Source organism: Sinocyclocheilus grahami, unplaced genomic scaffold (genome assembly GCF_001515645.1).
Source record: "Sinocyclocheilus grahami isolate Dianchi unplaced genomic scaffold, SAMN03320097.WGS_v1.1 scaffold322.1, whole genome shotgun sequence".
NCBI classification, from domain to species: domain Eukaryota; kingdom Metazoa; phylum Chordata; class Actinopteri; order Cypriniformes; family Cyprinidae; genus Sinocyclocheilus; species Sinocyclocheilus grahami.
In genome coordinates, this window is record NW_015505501.1 from 280,144 (window position 1) to 301,398 (window position 21,255).

Below are 21,255 nucleotides of genomic sequence, written 5' to 3' on the forward strand. Positions count from 1 at the left end.
CGTCTTTCCACCCTCCCCGAGCAGGTATAAAGCGGTGAAAGCCCGTAGTAGATTGCAGCACACCGGACAACACATGCTAGAAACATGATTCATAACGGTGCTCGAAAACACTGTAAACAAGTTGCACTTCCCAGTAGACCTCAACAAATCAGTCGTATAAAAACCTACCTTCGACTCTACTGCGGCGTTAAGGGATTATTTCGCCCCAAAATGAAAATTGTCAATTTACTCACCCTCGTGCCATTCCAAACCCATAAGAGATTGTTTCGGAACACAAATTAAGATATTTTTAATCAAATTGGAGATGTTTAAGTCCATCCTTGAAAGTCTGAAGTATGGAAGCCCGTTTCCGCCACTGAATAAAAAAGAAATAAATTCTGACTTTTTTCTCAGAATTGTGAGATATAAACTCGCAATTGCGAGTTAAAGTCCAATTTTGACGGGGGAAAAAGACTGATATGTTCTGATATGACTTTTTTTCTCGCAATTCTGTCTTTTTCTTGCAATTGCGAATTTATATCTTGCATTTCTGACTTTTTCTCGCAATTTGGTCTCTTTCTCGCAATTGTGACTTTTTTTCTCGCACTTTGGTCTTTCTCGCAATTGTGAATTTATATCTCGCAATTCTGACTCTCGCAATTCTGACTTTTCTCGCAATTGCGAATTTATATCTCGCAATTCTGACTTTCTCGCAAAAAAAAAGTCAGAATTGAGAGATATAAATTCGCAATTGTGAGAAAAAAAAAGTCCGAATTGTGAGTTTATATCTCGCAGTTCTCACTTTATTTCTCAGAATTGCGACTTTGTCTCGCAATTATGACTTTTTAACTCGCAATTGCGAGTTTGTATCACGCAATTCTGAGAAAAAAAGTCAGAATTGTAAGATAAAAAGTCGCAATTATCTCTTATTTTTTATTCAGTGGCGGAAACGGGCTTCCATACTGAAGACACTCAAAACGTTCATAAAAATAAATCCATACAATTTGATCGACTTTATTCCAAGTCTTTTGAAAATTAACGTATTTATTTGAGGCTTTTATTAACATTCATCAGCAAACAATGTTTACTTTTGGTAACGAGGACTCAAGCATGCTTGCTTGACGCACACAAGAACAAACCAATGAAATTTCGCAAGTATGCATATATCGAGCAAGTATGCTTAAGCTTCTGTTTATGTTCATCGATCAATGCTTGTAAGTGAATAAAAGCATCAATTAAATCTGTTCAACACATAAAATGATTGTGTTTATTCAGAAGACTTGGATTAGACTGCTGGATTCATATGATTTTTTATATTTTTTTTAAATCTCTTTAGGAATGTTTTAAATCATCAGTGTTTTTGGGTGAAAGAGTTTCAATGGAGGGACAGAAGTCTCTAACAGTCAATTAATCATATTATTTGTGTTCCGAAGATGAACGAATTTCTAATGGTTTCAGAATTACATGAGGGTGAATTTTGGGGTAAACTAACCTTTTAACGCAAGGCTAATTTAGACATTTTTGGTATGCAACAACAATAAAACCTCATCATGTAAGGGACATCATCAGTGCAATCGACAATTTTTCAAAGTAAACAACGCGCCCCAACCAATCGATTCAATTAATCATAAAATTAATTCCAAACATGATTGAATAAACGTCTTTGACCATCAATCAAAGGATAACAAACAAACACAAACTTTCCCAAACCTCAAGTAGCACTAAATGCTATTGGTTTTCACATGGTGGCAATTCCAAACAAACAGTCGGGAAAGCTACATTTCGTACGCTTGTGGCTCAAGTAAAGTCATTTGTAATATACAAACAAATATCGCAATAGAAGCACCCGAAGCATCTGGATACTCGCGCCACCCTGTCGAAATCTCCTTGGGACGAAGCGTAGCTCTTGGCTGGTTGTGCATCGCGAACGGCTACGTAAACGCATCGCAGAGTGCGTCAGTCTGGAAGTTGGCTACTTGCGATACGGAGCGGCACCGTAAGGGCCCGTTTTGCTTTGGAGTGTCGTCTGAAAACGAACCGTCAATCGCGAGGTTTACGGCTGGGAAGTGAGAGAGACAATAACGCAAGACATCGACAAAAGGACAAAGCAGTTCACTTTAATTCGCCAAGGAGTTCTCGTTGATATTCTTTATCTTCACACTATGTACAATAATTTATAGCAGTACTTCTAAAATTGCTTATTTTCATTTGCCTATGTAGTTTTGCCAGGGATATGAAGTTTACGTTTCCACTTAAAAGTGCTGCGCGGAGCACCGTAGATGTTTGTGCTGAAGCCGTTGTTGAACTTTACAGTGTGCCTGTGTCTGTACGTGAGTAATGAGACGGATAAATAGGAAGAGGAGACGAGACCAGCTGAGTTCACAGACTGAGACGGGAGGATTGCGTTAGGGGCCGTCGCGTGGAGCCGTGCGTGTCAGGGACCGGATCGATGGAGCGCTCAGATTTTGAGGGATTTTAACGTGTCCGCTCTCTTCTTTAACAGTTCCCCGATCTCCTGCAGCGAACGCAGGTAGCTGCTCTGCACCTTATCCATGGCCGTCTTCGTGAAGGTCTCTTCCGCCTGAATGAAGCGAGAAAACAGCGGTCAAAAACCGAGAAACGCTTTCTCTGAAGCATCGTGACCTAGTTTCAACCTCAGATTGCACACACGCACACGCAGACAGATGCATTTAGCTAGCTTTACACAATTTATGGGACCAGGGGCCAGATTCACAAAAGTTAAGAAATTTCATAAGCCTGCAAAAATTCCCAAGTAATTTAATGTTTTTCCTAAATACAACAATTAATTTGAAACAACCCAATAAATTCATTAAATGATGATTAAGAAATGATCAAGATGTATCAATATAAAATCAAGATGATGAAAATTTAAGATGATTCTTCTCAAGAATTTCAATTCTTAAGTTTTTTTACTTAAAAGGTATTTTTGGGAATACAAAACATTCGTAACCTCTTTCCTTAAATTATAATTAAACGTAATTATTAAATTAAACTTAAATAATTAAATGATTAAGAAATAATAACAATTATATAATTAAACTTAATTACACTACAAAACATTTGTTTAAAATATAACTTAAAAAAAAAACTTAATTAATAAAAACTATATTAGAAGTACAATTCATTTGAAATAACCTAATCATTAAATAATTATTTTTAAATAAAATTATTTAAAGAAGACTCTGAATTCTTAAGTTTTGTTGTAACAGTCTTAAAAAGTGTTTTTGGGAATACAAAACATTCTTAACTTTTTTCCTTAAATAAAATAATTAAGCTTAAAAGACAATTAAACAATCATATTTAGCAATTATATATTGTTAATTAGAACTTGAAACAACCCAATAAATTCATTAAATTATTTTTAAGTGATGAAATTATTTTTAAGATTCTTCTCAAGAATTTTAATTCTTCTTAAGACTGCAATACCATTAAGAAGTATTTTCTTAACTTTTCTTATATAAATATCCTTAGCTTTTTTCCTTATATATCAATATTTTGAAATGATAAATGTTGGCTATTGAAAACTGACTGAAATTAAAGTACTAAAATTTAAGTACTACGATTGCTAAAACCGTAATAGAAAACAAATTAAAGCTAAATAGAAATATATACATAAAAAACTGACAAAAGCACATAATAAAAATGACAAAAAATTCTAATGAAAATATAAAAATAAAAGCTAATTCAAAGTAGAAGTGAATACTAGAACAGTATATAAACAACAGTGGACCAGACTCGATGCTGATAATCAAAGGTCTGTCTGTCTTTTTGAGACGCACCTCAGACTGGGTTTGTCCCTCCAGACTGAGGGCTCCCAGCTTCAGCGCCGTCAGGCTGATCTCCTGGCTCTTGATGTGCTCCAGCGCCTGGTTGAGGAGACTCTGCAAGCTGCTGCTGAACTCCTGATAGGCCGAGAGCACCGGCGGCTGTGTGGGAGACACAAATCAGCACATAAACAAGACTGACCCACATTCCCTGCCAACCCTACACTGCATAAATATTGACTCGGGAGAGAGAGGTTCAACAGAGATCAGAGCTGTTACTACCGTTACAGTGCTGGCTTCTTTTTTCTTTTTCTTCTTCTTCTGTAAACTGGACTTTAAGGGCCGGAGGACGCTTCCACAGTAATTAGACACCCATAGGACGATACAAACAGTCTGGAACCAACAGATAAAAAAATTATTATTTTTATTTTCTCAACAGTCATGTATTCTCTTAAATTCAGTGATGGAGAGAGACTCACTTCAACAAAGTAGACTAGATTCTCCAGTAAAAATTGTTGCGGCTTGCTTTGATCGTCTTTAACGTCTAATAGGTCACCTTTACATTTTTCCAACATATCTGGAAAAGCATGTAGGAAAAAAAAAAAAAAGTCAAACTTAACCCATCTGCAACACATTTAACTTTTGTAACGTGAATTATTTTCATCAGGATTTGACTGGATAATGAAAGTGGGCTAAATTATTATTATTATTAGGGATGAACCGAATGTTCGGCAACCAAAATTATTCGGTTTTAAGCGAAAAGACAGAATAAATTGTACCGATCAATAACGTGACGCTATCAAATAGCAACCAGCGCAGAGTGAGAGGCAACAGGCATGTCAGCACTCAGTGTGGAAGCATTTAAACTGTCCGAGAAAGACGCAAAAATCATTACAAGCACCGACAGCGAGAGACTGTTTAGGACTGCATCGCATGTCTTCAATGAGAAGAGGAAGGGGTGATTGTTGCTGGTTACTGTATGATGATTGAAATCGCGAAATGGCCTTAAACAATTAGTAAATAAACTGCAGAACGTTATGTTTTCTAATGCACGGACGAATTGCATGTATTCTGACAGCGCTGCCCGAACTCGCAGCAGATCTGCTTGTTAACCAGTGTTCAAAGTCCAAAGCACGAGGAAAATCTGCGCTGAAACAGTGTTACTCGTCAGTTGCTCGGTCACATTTTTATGAAATTTTACAAGGCATGTAACAATGCGATATGTGCGACGTATTGGTAATGAGACTCACTTATATGTCATTTATAGGTCTTCCTGCGTGTTTCCGCCAAAATAAAAGTTGGCAAAAAGCAAGAACTCCAACATTCATAAATGTTAGTATTGTAATTTTACTGTTCTGTAAAAGTAAATGACAATAATAATGATGATAATTACAACAGCTCTGTTAATACATTTATTATAACATACATACAGTGTTCAAATTGGGATCTGTAATATTTTGTAATGTAATAAAAATTCATTACATTTTGTAATAATTTGTTTTAAAAGAAGTCTCTTCTGCTCAGCGAGGCTGCTTTTAATTTTACAGTAAAAAATATATGCCTGATTCAAGAAGGGGGTCTGATCGCCAAACAAAAAAATATATTTTAGTAACTTATTAATTTTAAGTTAAATTGTGCTTTGTTGGTATAATGTCTGCTAAAATGTTTAGTGTTTAATATTTTTAAATTGTTGTTTTGTAATTGATTTTTTCTTTGAAAAGCAAGATAAAACAGTAAAAAGCACATTTTGGCTATTTAATTTGCACAGTGGTGAAAAAAATGGGCAAAAAACTTGAAAAACCATGTTCGAATTTGTTTTAAAAGAAGTCTCTTCTGCTCAGCGAGGCTGCTTTTAATTTTACAGTAAAAAATACATGCCTGATTCAAGAAGGGGGTCTGATCGCCAAACAAAAAAATATATTTTAGTAACTTATTAATTTTAAGTTAAATTGTGCTTTGTTGGTATAATGTCTGCTAAAATGTTTAGTGTTTAATATTTTTAAATTGTTGTTTTGTAATTGATTTTTTCTTTGAAAAGCAAGATAAAACAGTAAAAAGCACATTTTGGCTATTTAATTTGCACAATGGTGAAAAAAATGGGCAAAAAACTTGAAAAACCATGTTCGGTTTCATTTTGTTCGGTTTCGGCCAAGAATTTTCATTTCGGTGCATCCCTAATTATTATTATTATTATTATTATGTTCCATGCTCACATGGACTTGGTTACATCAGCAAAAAACTAATAATTTCATGAACCGTTATTTTATTTTGTTGAATTATTTTCATCAGGATTTGATTGGATAGTGAAAGTGGGCTGAATTATTATTACTATTTTTATTATTTTTGCGCTCACATAGACTTGGTTACACAAACTAAACATGAATATGTACAAAGCTTTTAAACATACCTTGAAGTTGTACTGCTAAAGACTTGAAAAGATTAGATATTTGTGTTTGAAGCTCTGTTGATTCATCTGAAAATACAAGAGATACAATTATTAATGTAATACAATCATAAGTCCAATTAAATTGAAGGATTCAAAATCTAATAATTTTTTATATACAATGTAATAAATTGTATAACTGAATTAATATGTGACCCTGGAGCACACAACCAGTCTTAAGTAGCTGGGGTATATTTGTAGCAATAGCCAAAAATACATTGTATGGGTCAAAATTATCGATTTTTCTTTTAAATCATTAGGATAATAAGTAAAGATCATGTTCCATGAAGATATTTTATAAATTTCCTACCGTAAATATATAAAAACTTAATTTTTTACTACTAATATGCATTGCTAAGAACTTCATTTGGACAACTTTAAAGGTGATTTTCTTAATATTTTTGCACCCTCAGATTCCAGATTTTCAAATAGTTGTATCTCGGCCAAATATTGTCCTATCCTAACATACATCACCATACATACATCCTAACATACATCAATGGAGAGCTTATTTATTCAGCTTTCAAATGATGTATGAATCTCAAATTTTAAAAAATGTACCCTTATGACTGGTTTTGTGGTCCAAGGTCACATATGATACAAATTTATTATTTTTATTTTTTTTTGAGTAGGACCTTATTTGTTTCATCTTTTTCAGGCCAGAAAAATAAACTTACAATTGTAACAAAATAAATATGCTAATATTTGTCATAAAATCAAACAGGATTGCTAAGCAGATGGACGCTGTACATAACGAGGTGTGAAGTAACGAACCCAGGCCGGCGGTCTCGAGCTCCTGGAGGTGCAGAGGGAGCTGTAGGGAGGAGAGCTGACACTGACAGCAACCACTGGACAGAGCCTGAGCCAGACGAGACGGCACGGGCCCCACAAACGGGTACGGATGCTGTGAACCACAACATACAGCCACAATCAATGGACTTAACTACCTATTTTATATCCAATATATGTTCTGAAAATTGTGTACAACTTAAAAAAAAAAAAAAAACTTTTTAATTATACACAAAGTAATCAATTTTTTTAATTGAAGTTATTTAGTTTGTTAGTGTTTAACATTGTAAATAAAAAGTAGAAAAATCATAAAATAAAACTTTTATTATTAAGGAGCACTTAAATGTTGCCTTGCAACTAACTGAAACAAAACACATCTAAGTATTAATATGACTTACATTAAAACTAAAATTGAATAAAGCTCAATAGAAAAGAAAAACCCCTAATAAAAATGACAAAATCACATCACAAAATTACTAAAACAATTAGATTGGAAAAACTTAAATGAGAAATGTTAACCTAAATAAATTAAGTACTAAAATGGCTAAAACTAAAATAAAAATTAATTAAATCTAAATAGAAATATAAAATATATTACACAACAGAAAAAAAATAATAAAAAAGCACATCACAACATTACTACAAGTTAAACTAAAATGAAAAATGTATAAACAAAGCTAATTCAAAATATAAAAAAATACTACAGTAGCATATATAATACTAAAATACTGTTCTTCACCAACATCTTGGTTACAACAGAAGCAAAACCAGGTGAAGGTACTGGCTATGGCTATTTATTTTTATTTTTTAAATGTGTACAAATTTGTATGGGATAGAGTTTATTTTCATTTAAAATCGTAAAATAATTAGTTATTAAAATTGCATGTGTGCAAGTAATATGTCGTCCTAAAACTTACATGATGCATATACAGCTATGTGGAGCAAGAGTTTAGATAAAAGGGGAAAGAAAAAAATGTGCTAAATGGTCTGTAACGGTTCTGACCTGCAGCTGTTTTTCCGTGAACTGTGTGGCCTGGTTTAGCGTGTTTTCTAGCTGTGAGAGCAGTGACTGTAGAGAAGACGGTTTAGCCGCCACTCCGTTTTCAGTCGTCTTCTCAGAGTTACGTGATGCCGGCAGGTGAGTGAGCGCAGAGACGCAGCCAATCAGACGCAGCGTGAGCGACCGCAACCTCAGCCACAGGGTGTCGTCCTCTAGAGAGTGCTGCTTGTGCTCCTCCTTCAGCTGCCTGCGGTTTGTGATCATTATTAGAACAAACCAATGCTTAAAACGTGTGATAGTTCAGGAGGATGGTCTCGTCGTACCGGTCCTTAGGGTTCCAGCTGACGAGGACAGTCAGGTCGCGGTTGTCCCTTAAGCTGTCCCACGGGATGTCGTCCTCTTCCGGACATAGAGACATTGATTTTACGCTCTCCTCTAGAGGAGATGATCTGTGCAATGAAAAGACAACAATCAACAAAATCACTTTTTGACTTCTAAAAGGCAGAAAATACGACAGGTAAAGATAAAGCGACTAACGTGTCGGCTTCCAGGAAGAGGTCCAGCAGCATCCTCTCCGTGCGCGCCTGGGCAAAGTGCAGCGAGTGATTGAGTCGGTTCCTGAAGGCGATGAACTCCGGGATTTTCTCAAAAGCCCCGTACTTATATGCTTGAATAATGTATTCTGAGGTCTGCAGGAACAAGCAACTTATGCATGAGTAAATGTTGACAGAATGGTCATCTTTGGGAGATTCTGTACATAGTGTCGTTCATCAGAATGATAACGTACATCTTTCTGGTTCGAGTGAAAAAACCTGAGGGAGAAGTTACAAGATTGGGAAGCAGCAGCAAACTGGCCCAAAGACTCTGCATAGCGGGTCAATAAATACCTGGACAAAGACAAAACCAAGAGATCAGTGTTAATATGAGTCATGTTTAAACATCAAACTGCATGATCAGTACGTTTAACCTAATATGAGATACCGTGATGCATTAATGTGATTTAATCCCAAGACTTTCTTTTTTATTCTACTTTACCTTCAATCAATGAAAAGTGTATTATTATTATTATATTTTGTACTTTGAATTGGTACACAAGGCAATCAACTTTTATTTATTTATGGTGCGTTTAAACAAAACAAAAAACTTTTTTTACTTTTTTCTTCACCAGTGTTACTGTTAACTGAAACTATTAAAATAGCTTCTGTTAATTCAAAACTGAAAAGATGAAACTAAAAAAATCTAAATATTATACATAACATACATGCACATATAAAATTTATATTTTAATAAATGTGGAAATGCACCATTACAGTCTGTGAAAAGTGTCCATTAAAAATAGCTTTTGTTAAATATAAATATAAAAATTAGATACAATTTTTCTGAACTTAAATGAAAATTTGAAATGTTGCCTTGGCAACTAACTGAAATAAAATAGGTTTAAGTACTAAAATTACTAAAACTTAAATAAAAATAAATTAAAGCTAAACATAAATATGAAATTACAAAAATGTAAATAAAAAAGCACATCACACTACAACTTAAACTAAAATATATGAATATAAAAAAATATATAAAAATAAAAGGTAGTACAAAATATATAAAAAAAACACTATAATAGTATATAAATAATACTAAAATAACACTGTTCTTCACTTACAACATGGTTACAGCAGAAACCAGGTGAAGTTATTGGTTATTTATTTTTACATGGTTTTAATGTGCAAAAATGTGAATGGGAGAGTGTGTATTTTCAATGGTATTATAGGTTTTCCTATATAAAGAAGTACAATATTTAATGTATGCAAATAATGTGCTGTCATAAAACTTGCATCTCTAATAATTAAAAAAGCTCTTTAAAATTTAGAATAAGGTGCCTTCATGAACTGATCGGGAATATATATATATATATATATATATAAAAATAATTCAATTTTACCTTTAACAAATTAATAAAAAGACACGTTCGTACCCTATGGTGTCGTGCTGGACGTGTTTGGCGTCCAGACTGGAGTAAAGATCTACCACCGGCTCAAAAGCCCCCAGACGGCAGTACAGAAGCAGAAGCAGCAGTTTGAACTGAGCGTTGGAGGAACTGTGGGAGAGACCTTCCTCTAACAGCCCCAGACACTGCCACAACATGTTCTGATCGCCTACAACACAGACACAGCACTCGCTCATCAATAACAAGAAAACATGAATGCTTTCAATCAAGCTGACTGTAAAAATGAGGAGCAGACTCACCCGTCTCCAGCCACAGGTCTATATAGACATGAGCCGCCATGAGACAGTACATATCGGAGAACTGTAGCTCTGTTTTTAAACAGGACTTCCCTAGAACAGAAAGAAAACGGGAAATGGTAAGACTGCTGCTACTGAACATTATAGGTATAACATATTAAATAGAAATAAATGTACAAAGTCTGATAGGAAGCGAAATAAATATTAGACACTGGTATTATCTAGTGCTGTCAAGCGATTAAATCGCATCCAAAATCAAAGTTTTTGCTTACATAATATATGTGTTTGTACTGTGTATATTTATTATGTTTATATAAATACACACACACATACAGTATAAATTTTGAAAATATTTACATGTATATATTCAGATAACTTACATTATATATAAACAAAACATTTTTCTTAAATATATACATGCATGTGTGTGTATTTATTTAAATATGAATAAATATACACAGTACACACACATATTTTATGTAAACAAAAACTTTTATTTTAGATTGATCAATCGCAATTAATCGTTTGACAGCACTAGTATTATCATTTAAAAAAAGGAAGAAATCATAAGAGTTCAACCTGCCTAGTCATCTGCTTACCGAACTGTAAGCCGTGCCGGTAATGTGCCTTCAGTTCTTTGATGAGGCCCAGTTTGCCCTCGGTGTTGAGCGCGTGCTGCTGACCCAGACTGCGGCTCAGCTGGGTCACACACAGATGTCTCTGCAGAGCCCGCGTGTCTCCTGGAAGAGCAACACCATCCTCTCCCGGAGCGCCCAGCGGCACTGCCTCCATTACCCTGTTGATGAACTGAGACAGTCGCAAGAAACTTAGTATATATTTAACATGTTCATTTAATTAGTTATGAAAAAATAAAAATAAAATAACCTGCCCCACCCCAGACCTATGTAGGTCATCTTACGCCTGCTTCACACATACTACGTTTGCGGTTTCTTTTTATGCCATACATAGTGCTGCATGTTCTTCACAAACAATTCTATTTGTCCACAAGGCATTTTCCCAGTAGTGTTGTGGAGTTTTTCCGTGCCCCCGCTAACATGTTGGAGCATTCACACTAGGGCTGTCAAAATGGCTGAAAAACGAAATTCGAATTTTGTACTTAAATATTATCAATATGCGAACTATATTCAAATTTAATAGGCATAATTTCAGTTAGAGGGAAAAAAAGCTTTTGGCTTCTCTCCTGAGGCCACAAGAGGGCGCATCGAGCAAAATATTACTAATGCACGTTTATTCAAAGTAATAAAATAGCACAACTATCTTTGAAAAAAGTGCATAATATTTAAAATAATGGTTATAAACCAAATACAATTAATTAAGTTGCTTAAACAGTTAGAAACAAAACAGCATCATGTATGTATGCATAGTTTAATACAAAGGACTGAAAACCAAACATAAAGAGTACTTTTTTAAATTTAAAAACATGAGATGAAGTGGGATGGGGGAAAAACCGCCATAAAGTCTCGAGACATGTTTTTTTTAAAGTTGAACTCACATTAATTTTACATGGCTTTCTAAACATGCGACTCTCTTGTGCGAGACGCGAGTGCAACGGTGATAGATGTCCCTATAGAAAATGCAATAAATATACATTGAATATTACTAATGCACGTTTATTCAAAGTAATAAAATAGCACAACTATCTTTGAAAAAAGTGCATAATATTTAAAATAATGGTTATAAACCAAATACAATTAATTAAGTTGCTTAAACAGTTAGAAACAAAACAGCATCATGTATGTATGCATAGTTTAATACAAAGGACTGAAAACCAAACACAGAGTACTTTTTTAAATTTAAAAACATGAGATGAAGTGGGATGGGGGAAAAACCGCCATAAAGTCTCGAGACATGTTTTTTTTAAAGTTGAACTCACATTAATTTTACATGGCTTTCTAAACATGCGACTCTCTTGTGCGAGACGCGAGTGCAACGGTGATAGATGTCCCTCTAGAAAATGCAATAAATATGCATTATGTGAATGGCTTCGTTTCAGTTTTGCCGTAGGATGTTCTCTTTTTCCACAATATTTTGAATGAGCAGCACCGCATCTAGTGGGTTCAACTGGATAGGCTAACAAAACCATTAAAATGCAACGACACTTACATCGTCATCGCATTTCGTGTGTCACTGATAAGGCTGCCTGACGCACACCAAGAATTCGAATGCAAAAATTGACGATTTTTATTTGGAATTCGACAAATATTCGAATTCCGAATTTTTATTTGACAGCCCTAATTCACACTGCATGCAGATGTGGTCCTACAATACGTTCTAGGAGCGTAGGGGTGTGCGCTATAGGCTATATTATACGATAATACCGGAATTGTTTAAACGACATGCAATTTGGTTCAGTTACTTTTTCTTGCAACTGTATACTCACGTATAAAATATATTTTCTTTCTTTAGTGGGTAAGCAAATACACATACAGTTGCAAGAAAAAGTAAGTGAACTAATGTCAATTTTCTCATTTGCGGTAATAATTTGGTCATGAAATTAGATTTGATTTTCACCAAAGTCACAAGTATCAACGAACAATATTTCTAAGCGGATCTTGTTGAGCACACTCATTAAACATACAAAGTGATGGTGGAAAAAGTATGTGAAACAGTGCTTTAATAACTGGTTGAACCAATTTTGGCAGCAATAACCTCAAGCAAGCGCTTCCTATAGCTTTGTATTAGACCTGCACAACGTCCAGGACTAATTTATTGTAGAATTTGGACCATTCTTCCTTACAGAAGAACTGTTTCAGCTCACCGAGCTCACTCACTGTCAAGGTCATTCCACAGCATCTCTATTGGGTTGAGGTCTGGGCTTGACTGGGCCACTCCAAAATGTGGATTTTATGTCTCCATTGATACGCCGTTTTCTTTTTATGCCATACATAGTGCTGCATGTTGACCACAAGGCATTTTCCCAGTAGTGTTGTGGAGTGTCAAGGTGGTCTTTGGTAAATTTTAGGCGTGCTATAATGTTTTGTTTGGAGAGCAATGGCTTCCTTCGTGGTGTCCTTCCATGCCTGTTCAATGTTTCATGTATGGTTGACTCGTGAACGGAGATGTTAACCAGCTTCAATGAATCCTTCAAGTCTTTAGCTGTTACTCTAGGGTTATTTTTCACCTCATTGAGCATTCTACATTGTGCCTTTGGCTGGGTGCCCACTTTTATGGAGAGTAGCCACAGTACCATATCGTGTCCATTTAAAAACAATTTGTCTAACTGTGGACTGACTCTGTAAACCATTCCAGCTACATGCATATCAACAACTCTTGATCATAGATCTTCTGAGATCTCTTTTTTTGTGGGGCACGGCTCACATCGGCTAATGCTGCTTGTGAATAGCACACTGACACTGTTTGGGTGTTTATATAAGTCAATTTAGCTCTAAACCACACCTTTTTTCTCGTTTCATTGATTGGACTCCTGGTTTGCTAACATCTGACTCCAACTGGCATTCAGTGACACCAAAAGCCTAGTGTTTCACTTACTTTTTCCACCATCACTTTGTATGTTTAATGAGTGTGCTCAATAAAGACATGAAAGATGATGATTGTTTGTGTTTCATCAGCTTAGAAATACGGTGTTTGTTGATATTTATGACTGGAGAAGATCAAATCAAATTTCATGACCAATTTATTGAGAAAATTAGAAATGGTTCACTTACTTTTTCTTGCAACTGTACACGCACATGTATAAAATCGATTTTCTTATTCGGTGCAAGTGATGCACTGGTCTTGCTTCTCATCGTGATTACCTGCACATGTTGGTCAGGTGTGAGAAGATCCAGAAAGATCTCCAGGTCGGTGATGCAACATGGCTTGTCTCCAAACTTCACAAAGAACTGGAACATGAGCTCAAGAGGTTCACCTGCATCATGTTGGGAAAACACGTCAGAAACATACAGCAAACATGCAGCCTGCGTTGGGTTTAAAGAGTCCCAACCCATTGTGTACCTAGCTGCTGTGCTTCAGGACAGCTGCGCTCTCGGAGCCGTCTGATGAGCTCCAGACAGGCCAGGTATGGCCCTCTCAGATGCTTGGACTCCTTCGCTTCTTCTGTGGCTATTCGGTCCTCCATGAAGCTGATGGCCTGAGCTGTGGAGGCGTGCACCTCCCCCTCTGCAGAACTGCAGTAGTGAGAGAAACAACACGGCATGCATGATACTGAGAGACAGAAATACTTTTTAGTATGCAAACTGTGCTCAATATGCATGGAATATCCAATCACCTACACCCAGTATTCAACGCAGTGCACCTGACTTTCCAACTCATGTGTGACAAATTCTTTCTGAGTTAAATGTTGTGAATTTTCTACTTACTGAGCTCCTTCTTGCGGAGGTGCCCAGCTCTGATCAATAAGGTAGAACAAAGAGTCAAAGTACAATATGTAGAACTGCCAGTCGTCAGGGCTGCGGAGAGAAACAAAAAATGACTAACATCTTACGTACTGAAAATGCATTGCTCAAATGGAACGATTTCACTCCAAAATTGCTATTTATGTTAAATCCGTTCAAGAAACTGATAGAAAGCGTATCAGTGGTGGACTCACTTTTTCAGGAGCAGCTTGCAGGACAGCGCGTTGCACTCGGCCCAGCGCTCCAGACGGCGGTACAGCATCATGCATTTGTTCTCACGGCTCTGCAGTTCACTGGTCAGCTTCTCTGAGGGAGAAAACACAAGGCAAAATGACTAAGAGACATTAAATGTATAGACAAAAAAATCTAATGGTTGCACATTCTTTGCAATACAAACATTAAATGCAATGTCAATGGTAGAAGCACATAGAATTTATAATGTTTTGGAAAGAAGTCTCTTATGCTCATCAAAGCTGCATTTATTTGATTAGAAATACAGTAAAAAAATTATGAAATATTATTACAATTTAAAATAACTCTTTTACATTTTATTATATTTTAAAATGTAATTTATTCCTGTGATCAAAGCTGAATTTTCAGCATCATTACTGCAGTCTTCAGTGTCACATGATCCTTCAGAAATCATTCTAATATTCTGATTTGCTGCTCAAGAAACATTTCTTATTATCAATGCCGAGAATATTTTTGTGGAAACAGTGATACATTTTTTCAGGAAGTTCAAAAGAACAGCATTTATTTGAAATAGAAATCTTTTGTAACATTATAAATGTCTTTACTGTCACATCTGATCAATTTAATATGTCCCTGCTGATTAAAATATTTATGTCTTGCAAAAAAAAACACAAATTTGTGAATGGTAATGTATATTCAGTTATTTGACCGCAGGTTACTTTATACCAAAAAGAGTAAGAGATCGTCTTTTCCTTCCGAGTTTACGTATCAAATAAAAAAGGTAACTGTGACTTTCTCTCTCTCAAATTATGAGTTTATATCTTTCAAATCTGAATTTATATCTTGCAATTCAAAAACAAGTCAGAATTGTGAGAAAAAGTCACAATTACCTACACATTTTTATTTTTTTTATCCTGTATTGGACACAAGCTTTCATAATAACATGCTCTTTATATGGAGACCAATCCCCCATGAGTTGGGCTGCAAACGAACAGCGCGCATCTGAAGTGTCTCTGAAGGAAATAATGCATTATTTATCGGCTTTAAGATATCGGCCAAATTTTCTTATCAGGCCGATACCGATAACAGAAAAAATGAGCCGATATGGGCCGATACCGATATGGTGGCCGATATATCGTGCATCCCTAGTAATTGCTGTTCTTTTTTACCTGCTTCTCATCTCTGGTAACTGGCAGCACGTCACACATGCAACACAAATACATTCAACTGGAAATAAACCAGAATATTCCTTTGAAGAACACACAGTTTTCTCCTCACCTCCAAGTGGCCCCTGAACCACCTCCAGTGCCTCCACATATTTCCCCAAACGCTCCAAGATCATAAAGTACAGCTGGACCTGGAACGGCCGATGGAAAATGCATCATAAACTTCATACGGCTGAAATCAGAAACAGATTATTGATACCAAAGTCCTACCTCAGCTTCTGCCTCTATTTTCTCCTCCTTTACCATTTTTTCCACCATCCGCTCAGCCAGCGGCAGGAACATGGTCTGAGAGAGCTTCTCGTCTTGTGCTGAGATGGCCTGAAACACAAATTGCATTGATGATGTTGTTTTATTTTGTTCTGCATGGGTTCATCTCTGATATATATTGTTTATGTAAGTGAAAAAACATCACCGTACCTGCATCACCAAGCTCATCACTGACCAGAAGTAATATGGGTTTTTGGGGACAATTTTATACAGCGCCATTCCAGCCTGCCAGAATTGTGGACACAAACATATATTTTAGAGATTCATTATTAACTAGGCAGCCCTATTAAAACTACAATCTCTATATGGCTTAATGCAATTATCAAATCTCAAAGTTTGGCTCGCTTATGATGTGCATTTGAGAACAACCAACTTCCTAAAATTGAAATGCAAATTGAAATGGCTGTTGTCAACAAAAAGAGAAGCTTTAAAGGCCTGTGGTTTACCAGCAAAATAAAAGCTAGATGGTTTAACATTTGCAAATGCAGAAATGAAGAAAGCAAAAAATAATAATACTTTAACTTAAAAACTAAATAATTACAATTACACATTTTTTTCATAAACACTAGGTATATAATTATACTTAAGAGTGGATATTGATATTTATTTGGTTTAATATTTTTGTTGTAATAATAATAATAATAAGGGCTCCCTGTGCTTTTCCACCAAAATAAAAAAATCATTTAATTTAAATGAGTAAATCATTAAAAAAATAATAATTTCATGTTTGAAAACCCATAAATTAAGAAAACCATAAAAATTAGTACAGGGAAATAAAATATTACATAACATTATTTTAAATACTAGACTTTTTTATTTTACAGTGAATAATAAATAGTATACTAATACAGTATTAGTAATAGTATTTCTTATTTTCTTTAATAATTTTGCAATAAATAAATAAATAAAATAAATAATAATAATAATGGCTCCTCTGGTTTTACGACAAAATAAAAGTTCAATTGTTTAATATTTGAAAATGCAGAAATTAAGACATGCATAAATATTAGTACTGTAAAATATTATTATTATAACACTTTTTAATACTAGATTTTTATTTTAATGGGAATAAGTAATTATATTTCTTATTCCTATTTTGTTGATTTTTTAATAGTAATAAACAACAATAATAACAATAATAATTATTATTATTACAGCGATACTGATATTTTAAATCACAATTTTTGTCAAAAACAAAAATAAAATTTTCCCCTTATCATGCAGCCCTGATTTATTTTTTAAACAGTATGTAAAGACTGATGATATCAGAGAGGACACAAACAAAACCTGTTGCATTTTCTTGTACTCTCCGACCCGGGCGTAGGCCATGAAGAGGTGAGAGTGGTACTCCTCGCTCGTTGGAACTTTCCGGACGGCAGCTTCATAAAGCTTGGTCACTAACTCGGCTATAGAAAGAAAGAGGAAAAAAACCCCCCCCCCACAAAATTTGAGTTTTTGGGTTTGTGGTCCATGTCATTGTGCATATTAAAACCAAACATACTCTGAATGGCATTTCGGTTCCAGTGAGGACAGAAAAAGGAAATTCAGTTTGTTAGGATGAAGTTCTGTGTCTGTGCTTTCAACACTCACGCCGGTGCATTTCTCTGTAGAGGATGGTCAGTGCTTGCAAAGAGTTGTCATCTGTGGGTTCGAGAACGGCCACTTCCTGCGCCAGCGTGAAGGCTTCATCTTGTTTGCCGGTGCGCTGCAGACCAATCGCCTTCAAGACCTGCCAAACAAGAGCAAAAGCATGCAACAAATGTGTCTGGAGCTAATTCATTGATCTAGAAGGTCAAATTCATGATGTTTTCGCTTTCTTAAACAAAACAGCCTTTTGTGTTGACCACTGTCCACAGCATCATGTGAAGTACGACGTGAATCCATCAGTTCTGCTAATTCTTTGTGACAGTTAGCTTGAGCGAACCAATCGCAGCCTGAGCTGACCAACATTAAACTGGAAACTGTGTTTGCTGGGACTGCATGAATAAACCAAATCAAATCTAAATCGCAATATGGCTTAGTGCAATTATCAAATGCGTGTTTCAAACAAAAGATTTAACTTTGTTTTTCTGCCAAAGTAAAACTTGACTGTTTAATGCATGAACATGAAGAAATTATGACAGCTGTAAATACTGCAATTAAATATTTTTTACAGTGACATTTGCATTTTTTAAAAATATTTTACTTTATTTAATAAATTTGATAATAATAATAATAGTATTATTGTTGTAAGCATTTTATTATTTTATTGACATATTAATCTATAAACATTACAATATAAAAATCATATTACTGAAATAAACATATTGTGGCCAAAGCTCTACAAAGAAGCACAACAAACCTGCAGCTGGCTAAAAAAATAAAATAAAATAAATAAATAAAACAAAAGCATTTTTAATCAAAATCTGTATCGGAAAAATTAAATAAAATAAAAATTAAATTTTCCCACCCCACATTTCAGCCCTAGTGTTTGCTATTAATAGTAAAGTTCTGGAGTAAAAATAAAAACATAAAAAAATAACACACCTTTGCGCAGTGAAGATCTTTGTGCTTCTTGAGCAGTTTGTCAGCCTGCTGGATTGCCATCTTGTTATTGCCATTGTCCAGGTAATCTAGAAGAGAAAAACATGTTCAGTACAACAAAACAGCACTGGTGTGGATGTTACTAACATCTTTGACAATTACCAAAGAGAATAACCATGTGTTTCCATCATTAAAGTGTAAATTAAGACTGATAAATCTCAATGCCACTAATCTGCCAGTCAAACATCACTAGACCAATACCTCATTATAATTTAAAATATGCATGCAGTTACAAACCTTTTTTTGAACTCAAATTTTGGATTCTTTTTTGAGTTTATGATGGTGATGTAAATGATGACAGAAACTAACTACACTTCACCTTCAATCAGCTTCTTTACCACACAGAGATGGTCAAGAGAAACTAAACGCCGCAAGAAACCTTGAGTAACATTATAGGTGGAGAACATGCAACAAAAATAAGAAATATGACTCTTTTAAAATAGGTATTACGGGGAACTTGTACATCCAGTCATGCTAAACCACAAGCGAGGGTATAAGAGCATTGGTGATGATCAGGACCAGACGGCCGCAGAAACACAGCACTGCATCACACACATAGACCCCTGACTGTGAGAACGTTCTCTCACCGGCTGCTCGATGCGATTTGGAGTGCAGGAGCCCCCTCCCCTCCCTTCCCATGAGTCTCTGCTAAAAGAACACAGGACCATGTCTGACGACAGCTGGATGCCAAATTTAACCAGGCCAGACTGAAGTTTTAGACTTTCTACATGAGAACACTTCCGCGTGTCTTCCCGTTAATGCATCTTTCCTGATAACTGTTATATTTCTTATCAATCCCCCACACAAATACAGATCGATTTCACACAACAGGATGGCAAGACAAAGCACCAGAATAAAGCTCACTGATCTATTGATTGTTATACACCTCACATGCACAGAGCGGCATCTCTAGTGTTGCAGAACAATAGCGAGTCATTGACATTTTATTACATTAAAAAAAATAACATAGTAGTATTATAAAATATTCTGTTTAAATCAATGCAATTTGATGCACAGATCTGCACAGTCTGAACTTAAGAACCTGGATTTATATTTAAAAATCAGTTTATAAAATTGCAATGATTAATTCTGGCCCTGTTTGCTATTAAAACATTATATAGCTTATTGAATAATTTAATTAAATAGCATTTTATTTAATAATATAATACATTAAAAGTTGTCTTAAATATTTATACAGTGGGTTAACTGTTTTAAGTCAATAAGGTTGTCTTTCTTTTTTGCAAGGAACAAAATGAAAAATAAATGGAAAAAAGAAACGAGTTAAACAAGAACATAATATTAAATGAACTTAAGCCAAAGCTAAATGTTTCATTGTCTTTCCACATTAAAGTGTATTAAGGAAAACTAATGTACAAGTATATGTACATCAGTAATTAATATTTTAAAGGGGTCATATGATGCTGCTAAAAAGAACATTATTTTGTTTATTTGGTGTAATGAAATGTGTTTATGCGGTTTAAGGTTTAAAAAACACATTATTTTCCACATACTGTACATTATTGTTTCTCCTCTATGCCCCTCCTTTCTGAAACGTGTCGATTTTTACAAAGCTCATCGGTCTGAAAAAGCGAGGTGTGCTGTGATTGGCCAGCTATCCAGTGCGTTGTGATTGGCCGAATTCCTCAAGCGTGTGACGGAAATGTTACGTCCCTTACCATACTGTGATGCCGTGTCCCGGCCGGAGCGACGAGACAAAAACATGAAAACCCATTGTAAACGATGCATTCGTTGCATCCAGTGGGGACATAATTATGGATTATAATGACTTATACCGTCTTTTTACACGTTGCGTTGCATCACGCCGCGTAAACATAAAACCATGTCTGCATTTGTGATCAGAGAAATGACAAACAACAAGCGCTACTCTACACTGCCCAAAACTCTCGTTTGAATCATCAGTGGCAAATTCTTTAAATATAAAAAACATACTTACAGGCTGTGAGTCAGAACAGCCGTCATTGTAGTCTACTCTACCAGGATCAGGAAACAGTCCTCCATAAAATGTGCTGCACACATCTGAATATTTGGGTTAAACTGTTCTGGAACAGTGTTGTAAATACAATTGAACCACTGATTTCTAGTCGTGTCCTCTTGGAAGGACAAACAAAGTAGTTTCACTTTCACAACAAAACACACAGCATCACACACGGTGGGCTTGAGCGGCTTTTGAGAAGGGCTTGGAGTGGCCGGCGGTCTTGCGGCAACCACATGTGACGACCCCGGGCTGGACTCAGCTTCGTCCACGGTGAAAGCCGATCCGGCGATCCACAGCGCAAAGTTGATGTATTTCCTCAGCGACCAGCACGGATCAGCTCCAGGCATGACGAAGCGGATATCGTCCTCTTTTGGAAGGCCA

The 21,255-nt window shown here is 35.5% G+C and overlaps 1 protein-coding gene across 1 annotated transcript in view; it reads right to left on the minus strand.

Moving 5' to 3' along the window:
• Positions 1-1,453: 1,453 nt before the first annotated feature.
• Positions 1,454-21,255, minus strand: part of LOC107602242 (N-alpha-acetyltransferase 25, NatB auxiliary subunit-like) — a 22,062-nt gene continuing 2,260 nt past the window's right edge. Inside the window, exons 2-24 of the mRNA XM_016294697.1 lie at positions 18,822-18,907; positions 17,886-18,024; positions 17,583-17,701; positions 16,446-16,520; positions 16,239-16,346; positions 16,081-16,159; positions 14,805-14,916; positions 14,575-14,664; positions 14,210-14,382; positions 14,011-14,123; positions 10,834-11,041; positions 10,238-10,327; positions 9,966-10,146; positions 8,784-8,883; positions 8,534-8,685; positions 8,320-8,445; positions 8,000-8,243; positions 6,982-7,111; positions 6,172-6,237; positions 4,244-4,341; positions 4,047-4,157; positions 3,780-3,926; positions 1,454-2,560 (exon numbers count right to left, since the gene is read on the minus strand). Coding sequence (XP_016150183.1) covers positions 2,438-2,560; positions 3,780-3,926; positions 4,047-4,157; positions 4,244-4,341; positions 6,172-6,237; positions 6,982-7,111; positions 8,000-8,243; positions 8,320-8,445; positions 8,534-8,685; positions 8,784-8,883; positions 9,966-10,146; positions 10,238-10,327; positions 10,834-11,041; positions 14,011-14,123; positions 14,210-14,382; positions 14,575-14,664; positions 14,805-14,916; positions 16,081-16,159; positions 16,239-16,346; positions 16,446-16,520; positions 17,583-17,701; positions 17,886-18,024; positions 18,822-18,907 — 2,870 coding nt within the window. The 3' untranslated portion in view covers positions 1,454-2,437. The remainder of the gene's footprint in view (positions 2,561-3,779; positions 3,927-4,046; positions 4,158-4,243; positions 4,342-6,171; positions 6,238-6,981; positions 7,112-7,999; positions 8,244-8,319; positions 8,446-8,533; positions 8,686-8,783; positions 8,884-9,965; positions 10,147-10,237; positions 10,328-10,833; positions 11,042-14,010; positions 14,124-14,209; positions 14,383-14,574; positions 14,665-14,804; positions 14,917-16,080; positions 16,160-16,238; positions 16,347-16,445; positions 16,521-17,582; positions 17,702-17,885; positions 18,025-18,821; positions 18,908-21,255) is intronic.